At 37.2% G+C, this 8,482-nt stretch overlaps 1 protein-coding gene across 1 annotated transcript in view; it reads right to left on the reverse strand.

The window, feature by feature from the left end:
* Positions 1-353: 353 nt before the first annotated feature.
* The window catches only part of TMPRSS11D (transmembrane protease, serine 11D), a 72,522-nt gene continuing 64,393 nt past the window's right edge, over positions 354-8,482 (reverse strand). The window contains exons 7-9 of the mRNA XM_006873781.1: positions 4,863-5,122; positions 3,393-3,535; positions 354-515 (exon numbers count right to left, since the gene is read on the reverse strand). Of these exons, the coding sequence (XP_006873843.1) occupies positions 354-515; positions 3,393-3,535; positions 4,863-5,122 (565 nt within the window). The remainder of the gene's footprint in view (positions 516-3,392; positions 3,536-4,862; positions 5,123-8,482) is intronic.

Below are 8,482 nucleotides of genomic sequence, written 5' to 3' on the forward strand. Positions count from 1 at the left end.
TGATCTTTATAGGAGCAGATTGCCATATCTTTCTCCTATAAGATAGCTGGTGGGTTAAAACTGCAGACCCTTCAGGTAGCAACTGAACACTTAACTGAGCAACACCAGGGCTGCTTCCCCTGTATGTAGCCACAGTAATATGCAGTATTAACTCTTAAGAAAATTTCTTTGAGAAACTAAAAGATCCTTAGTATTTGAGAAAAATTAAATGGCAGTAATTAAAACACAATTGTGTAACAGGTTTCTAAAACAGGACACTTCAGTCTTTGTTTCTGCTGAAAACATAAAAGCTTTGGAATTTTAGACAGACACACCTTTTAAACAGACTTTACTACAGAGGTGCATTTATTGTGCTAGATCCCAGTTCGTTGGGAAATCCAGTCACGGTAGGTTGTCACTCGAGTGTATACTCCTGGTTTATCTGGAAGGCCACATTGATAACCCCAGCTTACTATCCCCACAAGAAACCAAAGCCGCCGTGAGTCTTCTTGTACTAGTGGACCACCGGAGTCACCCTGAAGAAAACAGAATGTTTGATTTCTCAGTCTAAAGACAATGCCAACATATATCAGAGTGTTTTTGTATGGTAGCAAAGGAAGACTTTATATTCACTATAACAATAAACAATGTCAGCCTGACATTTCCTATTGATATATACCAAGTTATACAAAAATTACTGGAATTACCTGAGTATAGAAGTCATTCCTTCACAAGTCTGAGAAAAAAAATGGGAAGCACATTTCCTAGACATCCTTTATTTGACTGCCTCTTTAACTCCTCCTCATTCCAGGATTCACCGTCTCCAGGAGGCCATTGTTCCTTTGCTACTCATTCCCCTCCCTTCCAGTTTTGGGCTGGATTGATTTTACATTGCCTTTGTTCCCAAATATTGTTTGTATCATTTATAAAAACACATCTCTGTGCACATTTGAACTTACTAACAATAGGTTAGCCCTCTTTGTTACAACAGTTACATATTTCTGTGACACTATGTACATCTGTAGTTTTCTCTGTTAGACTGAAAGCTCCTTTGGAGGTAGGGGGCATAGGTATTCTGTACATTGCTGTATTCTAAGTTTCTAGTCTACAGGATATCACAAATAAATATTTGTCGAATGATTATATTTCTAGAAGTCTCACTTACCTTCATATCTACAATAACTTGCATAATGTCAGATGCATAATATATCCTCAAAAAGTCTTCTTTTAATGAATAATTAAAAATAAATTTATGTGGTGGTGAGTAAAACACTCCTTATGAAATACTTAAGAGCCAATTATAGTAATAAGCCAATTAACCAAAAATATTTGTGCATGTAATATGCTAATCAGGTAGACGAATCTTATATCCTGCAAGGTGAGCTATCTTTGGGTTCTAAAGTTAGATAGCCTTAGTTTGAATATTGACTCCTTCATTTACTAGACTTTGGGCAAGCAATTTGATAGCTTCCTCATTTGTAAATAATATCTTTATGAGTTTAAGTGACTTAACTTTAAAAAATACTTTGAGCAAACCTGGCATATAGTCAGGTCTAATAAAAGCCAGTTATTATTATTACTAAGTGTGCCTCTGTAATTGTTTGGCATTCATTTGGCTGCTTTATTAGCTAGTTCTTCCCATGCCTATTTAATTACTGGTCTAGATGGGGAGAAGCGTATGTAGGTGAATCACTAGCTTGCATAGCAAGCACTGGATGAAGAACCTGTTTCCTTTACATGGTCCATATGTGCTCTAGTTAACCATTCTCAGTACCTTCCCATCAGTGTGCTTTGTAGCTTTTTCTTTTAAAGCAAGGGATTTCTCTATATGATGTCTTTTTGAGAGTGGACAAGCAAATGTTAAACTTTGAAGGTCAAATAATTTTTCCTGTCAGGATCACTGCCTATCTGCATGCACTTGAGCTTTGACCTTTCTTTTAGACCGTAATCTTATTGAGTGAGTGAATACTCATTGTTTGCTAGCATAGTGCCAGACACACAAAAAGGAGTGAATGTATTTTAATTGAATGAATAAAAAAACTAATGAAAGGAAATGAATAGGATCACATATTTGTGATGAATTATAACTGAACTGGGCTTGAAAGAAAAATAGAATTTGTATGCATAGCAAATAAGGGAAATGTTGGTGGTTTGACTCCACCAGCTACTCTGTGGGAGAAAGATGTGGCAGTTGGCTTCTGTAAAGATTTGTAAAGATTGCAGCTTTGGAAACCCAACTGAGGTTGTTCTACTCTGTTCTTATGGGTCATGATGAGTGGGAATCAACTCAATAGCAACAAGTTTTGTTTTATTTGGGTTTGGGATTGTTTTTCAGAAATATGAACAAAACCTATTGGAAGGGCTAACTGCATCAGTTCAGTTCAGATAATTAGATTCAATTTTCAATAGTAAAAACTTTATTCTAATTACTATAGAGTAAAAATTTCATAATTATTGTTTGTTTGAAAAACTACAATTATTTATTCAAAATTTTCTTTTTTGCTTTTTCACAACTGTGGGAGCTGTTGTGACTCACATAATCAGAATTTTTATATGAATTTTCTACCATCAAGGTGCTAACATATACCATTTTTAACATATACCATAACATATTTATATTTAAAAAGTATCTGAATTTTAAATGAATCACTAATTTTTTATTTAAACCTTCATAGTTGTTAAAAGCTTGAACTTAAAGTAATTAATACCAGTAATCATGGTCTTAGGTTAACAACAATCAAAAGAGCTGAGATTTCTTTGTTGCTTATGTAGACATGCCTTGCATATTTAACTTTCATTTAATATTTAATACATGTAATACCTAAAAGGTTAGGTACTATTATTATCTCCCAGAAAATTGGTTACAGAGGTTAAGGAATTTAAGTTCAGGTCGTAGTGGTTACAAATCGGACTGTGAACTTTAAGGTAAGCAGTTCAAAACTACCAGCCATTCCATAGGAGAAAAGTGAAGCTTTCTGCTTCCATAAAGGTTTACAGCCTCGGAAACCCGGTACAGGGTCGCTATGAATCAAAAACGACTTCACGGCACATAACCACCACCTCTAAATCTTTAGTTTGTATGCTTAGTCACTTTGCAAGTCTATTTGTCACAATTAATTTTCATGATGTTGTTGTTGTTGAGTGCTGTTGAGTTGGTTCTGACCCACAGTGACTCTGTATGGAGCTTCCTAGTAGCGACTGGTGAACTAGAACCATCTGCATTGAAGTTCAAACTGACTATACGGTCCAGCACATTAACCCACAGCACCATACTCTTAAATAAGAATTTTATCTACCAAAACTAGAAATAGGGCTACATATAACTGAGTTACCTTTATGTCTGTGATATGCTTATACTAGTAAGTGCTTAGCAACTTCTTGGATGTTGACATTAATATTTATCTTGAACTTACCTGGCATGCATCTATTCCACCATTAGGAACACCAGCACATAGCATTCCAGATGAAATAGCTCCATTATAACTAGTTGGTGCGTTGCATACATCATTCCTTATTATTTTAACCTTTGCTTGCTCTAGATCTACAACAGTGTTGCCTGTAAGGTATAAAATCAGAAAGGAAATGGCCATCAAGATATGTAAATCAGTGACTCTATGGTGAATATTATTGTTGTCAAGTGCTGTCATGTACAGGGTTTCTGAGAAGCAGCTGGTGGGTTAGCACTGCTGACCTTGTGATGCACATTCTAGTGCTGATCCTACAGCACCACACCAGGAATGGTGAATATAGGAAAGAATAGATGTACTCCAAATTATTCCCTGCTCAGTAAGGAAAACTATTGATTATGTTCTTAGGAGTTTTGTCCCAGCAAAGGTTCCCATAATAGAGAAGAATAGTGCCTTTATATAGATTAGTTTTTCTCTTTTTGCTATAGTTTTCTGATTCAGGGTTGTATCATTTGCATATTGCAGGTTATTAATCAGTCTTCCTCCAATCCTGATGCCACATTCTTCTTCATAGAATCCAGCTTGTTGGATTACTTATTCAGCATACAAATTGAATAAGTATGGTTAAAGAATACAACCCTGGCCGCCCGCCTTTCCTAATTTTGAAGCATTCAGTATTCCCTTGTTCTGTTCTAACAACTGTCTCTTGGTCTATGTACAAGGTCCTCATGAGCTCAGTTAAGCACTCTGGAATACCCATTCTTTGTAATGTTATCCATTGTTTGTCATGATCCACACAGTTCAAAGAGTTTGCATAGTTAATAAAGCACAGGTAAGCATCTTTTTGGTGTTTTCTAGTTCTTTTCAAATTTTCATTTCATTCAGTCAAAAAAGAAGCATAATACATGCATTTTATGCACACATGGAATTCCTTGCCCTAGTTCTTTTTAGGTGCTTTTCAGCTGGCTCCAACTCACAGTAACCTTATAGATAACAGAACAGTATTTTGCTGGATCCTTCACCTTCTTCATGATCATTGCTATGTCTGAGTCGATTGCTTTTGCTATTGTGTTCGTCCATCTCATAATCCTAGAGGCAGGACTTATTTCATTCCAGAATACTTTAATGCTGCAAATGGCCTTGACAGATATCTATCCAAATCCTTATTATTATTATTATTATTAGGGGAAACATTTGAGTGTTACAGAGTCTCTGGCTATATACCTGTGGCCATTAAAAACTATTCAAATCATTTCTCTTACACTTCCTTTGACTATGTTTGAGAAATCCTAATGGTTTCTAGGGGGGCATTTCTTAGCCTTGCTGAGGAACTCAGGGTAACCAGAATTTAGGCAGACCAGAATATAGGATAGTTGTATCCATAGAAACTTGTCCAGATGTTGCCTCATTTAGAAATGTGTTTAATAGAAAATAATGCAGTGTTTGTTGTTATTTTGTTTTTCTTCAGATACTTACCACCATATTTTCGAGATCCCCATCCTGTTACGTAAGCAGTAGAACCAGGTAAAATGTTCTGGGTAGGTGCTGGGAGACACACCCTATGGATGTTTTTGGTAAAGGTGACTCCTGTGCTTAGTTGAACAAGTGCAATATCATTTTCATGCGTTTCAGGTTTATAATTGCTATGGACTAAAATAGTCCTTACGCGCACTCTTAGTTTAGGAAATGTTGTAGAAATACCAAAGGTGACAGTCCATAGATTAGGATCTGAGTAGCTAAAATAAATAAATAAATAAATAAATAAATAAATAAATAAATAAATAAATAAATAAATAAATAAATAAGAAAACATGTTATTTAAATAAAGAATTTCTGAACATTTCAAACATTTAGATTTCATGTTTGCCACTCTCCCTACTCCCCAATCTAGGAACTATTTGATTGACATCTCTTTTTTATATGTTCCTGAATTACAAGCTAATATGTATGTAACATTTTTATGGCTCTGTAGGAGAAGCACTGGACCACAAGGTGGGTTTGAACAGTTCAAACTCACCAGCTGCTTCTAGGAAACTCTATACAGGATGGCTATGAGTCAAAACTGACTCAATGGCAATTAACAACAACAATATGTCTGTAAGACTATTATGGCAGAAAGAGTAATCATTTGTCCAAAGAAAAAATTTAGGAAACATGATTTTGATGAGGAACTTCTTGATGCTAATCTTATTGCAATGAGGATTTTCTGCCACTTTGACAACCGCTAGGATGGCTTGGCACTGTAGTATACTCACTGGACTGATAACTGTAAGGTTGGTGGTTCAAACCCACCAGCTGCTCCTAAGAAACCCTATTCAGGGTCACTATGTGCTGGGACTGACTTGATGACACTTAACAACAACAAACATTGGACAAGATTAATCTTTGACTTTTCCTTTTCTTAAGGAGTCCTGGTGTGGCACTGTAGGATAAGAACTGGACCACAAGGTTGGGGTTCAAACTCACTGCTGCTCCTCAGAAATCCTATACAGGGTTCCTGTGAGTCTGAATTGACTTGACAGCACTTGAAAACAACAATGACAAATTCTTATCCAAGTAATTAACAAGTCTGAAGTAATGACAATTTTAATTTTGACTTATTGCTTCCAATCATTATTTTTTTCCCCTTACTTTAACCAGAAGCTCTATTTAAATAGTTGTAATGATAAGGAGTCCTGGTGTGGCACTGTGGGTTAATGCACCAGACTGCAAACCTGTTTGAACTATAAGGTTGGTGGTTCGAGCTCACCAGCTGCTCCTCAAAAACCCTATACAGGGTCGCTATGGGTTGGAACTGACTCCACAGCATTTAACAGCACAACAACAATGATAAGGAGTCTGGGTGTGGCACTGTGGTTTAATGCATTGGAATGCAAAGTTGGTTTGAACCTCAGCGTTGGCGGCTCAAGCTCACCAGCTGCTTCTTGGAAACCGTATACAACATCGTAGTGGGTCAGAACCTACTTGAAAGTACTTAACAACAACAACAGCAATGAGAAGGAACATCTTTGTCTTATTAATTGATGAATGATTTTTCTGTAGTAAGTGTGACACATGGTGACATACATACATAAGAAAGTAAGTGAAAATGTGTTGCTACAGGAGTTTTAGTTCACACATGCATTAGTTTATACCAAATGAAATGTGTTTAAACATGTCTTTGTGATCAGTGGCTGGCTTCAGACAAATTATGTCAGAAATACACTTGTCTTAGTTAGGGTGTCTTCCAAAAAGAGGTTCAATCAAAACAATGATTTCTGAAGAAGTCTGCTGAGTCAGTTAAATTCTAGGCAAAGAGAGGTCAGCTCAGAAGGCTATGGTGACTCTTTTTTCAGACTCCACAGTGGTAATATGGACACAGCACAATTATGAGGGCTTATTATGAAGAAGTTTTAGAAAAATTGAAAACCGGATTGGTGAGAAAATGTCCAGGAAAGTTCCACCAAAGAATTTTTCTTTTTCATCACAAGAATATACATGCTTGCTTTTCAAGGGGATTGAGGCCTGTCCTATGAGACTTTTATTGGTAAACCTTAATAATCTTGCTCCTTCAGACTTACATATGTTTTCTAAACTCAAGGGACATGATTTTAGTTGCTTGAGGATGCCCAAACTGCTGTTTTGACATTGTGTAAATCAAAGAGTGCAAAAATTGTCAGGTGAGAGTTGGAAAGATGAAAACACCACCTTTAGAAGTGTATAGACCTAGATGAAGGATATGGCAAGAAATGGGAGCTTCACATTTTGATATTTATATGTGTTTATATATTAGAGCAGAGATGTCAGCTTGAAGACTAAGGTGTGCCTGACCCTGGCCATTGTGTTTTCAATAGCCTCATATGGATGCGAAAGCTGGACAGTGAATAAGGAAGATCATAGAAGAATTGATGCCTTTGAGTTGTGGTGTTGGAGGAGAATACTGAAAGTGCCATGGACTGCCAAAAGAACCAATAGATCGTTTTGGAAGAAGTGCAACCAGAGTGCTCCTTGGAGGCCAGGATGGCTAAGCTTCGTCTCTCCTACTTTGTACATATTGTCCGGAGGAAACAATCGTTGGAGAAGGATGTCATGCTGGGTAAGGTGGAGGGTCAGAGAAAAAGAGGAAGACCCCCAACGAGATGGATCAGCCAGGTGACATCATTGATGGCGTCAAGTGTGGTGGCGGTAGTGAGGTTGGCCCAGGATCGGACATTGTTTTGTTCTGCTGTGCATGGGTCGCTATGAGTCGGTTCTGACTCGATGGCACCTGACAACATATTTTAATATTTATGTGTGCAAATGTTGTTGTTGTTAAGTGCTATCATGTCAGTTCTGACTCATAGCGGCTCTGTGTACAGAGCCGAGGGTTTCTGAGGCTTTAAATTTTTGCAGGAGCAGAAAGCCTCATTTTTATGTCACAGAGTGGCTGGTGGGCTGGAACCATGAACCTTGTGGTTCACAGGCCACTGTTTATTGATAAATATCAAAATGTGAAGCTACTGTTTCTTGACGCTATATAGCCTTCACTAGGACTATACACTTCTGAAGTTTTATATATACATATATTCCAGGTATGGTGGATTATATATATATATATGATGTATATACATCAACATTGTTGTATATATCATTTGCACATATATACATGATATATACATCCATCAAGTCAATTCAGACTCTTGGTGGTGCTGTGTTGTGGAGTCAGTTCCGAGTCATAGAGATCCTGCATAGGGTTTCTGAGGCTGTAAATCTTTAAGGAGCAGAAAGCCTCATTTTTCTTCCATGGAACAGCTGATTGTTTTGAATTTCTAACTGTGAGGTTAGCAGCCTGACTCATAGCCACTACACTACCAGAGCTATATACGTTTTTTGAGTTTTAAATTTTTACCAGAACAGAAAACCTCATATTTCTTCCATGGAGAGGCTGGTAGGATTGAACTTCTGACCTTAAGGTTAGGTCCAGTGCTTATCCTACAATGTCACAGAGTTCCTTCTATGTATATATGTATATATAATACGTCCTGGTGTGGCGCCATATGATAAGCACTCGAACTCAAGTTTGGTTGAAACCACAAGGTTGGCAGTTCAAACTCACCCGCTGCCCCACGGAACTCTAT

The sequence above is a fragment of the Chrysochloris asiatica genome, unplaced genomic scaffold (genome assembly GCF_000296735.1).
Source record: "Chrysochloris asiatica unplaced genomic scaffold, ChrAsi1.0 scaffold00254, whole genome shotgun sequence".
NCBI lineage: Eukaryota > Metazoa > Chordata > Mammalia > Afrosoricida > Chrysochloridae > Chrysochloris > Chrysochloris asiatica.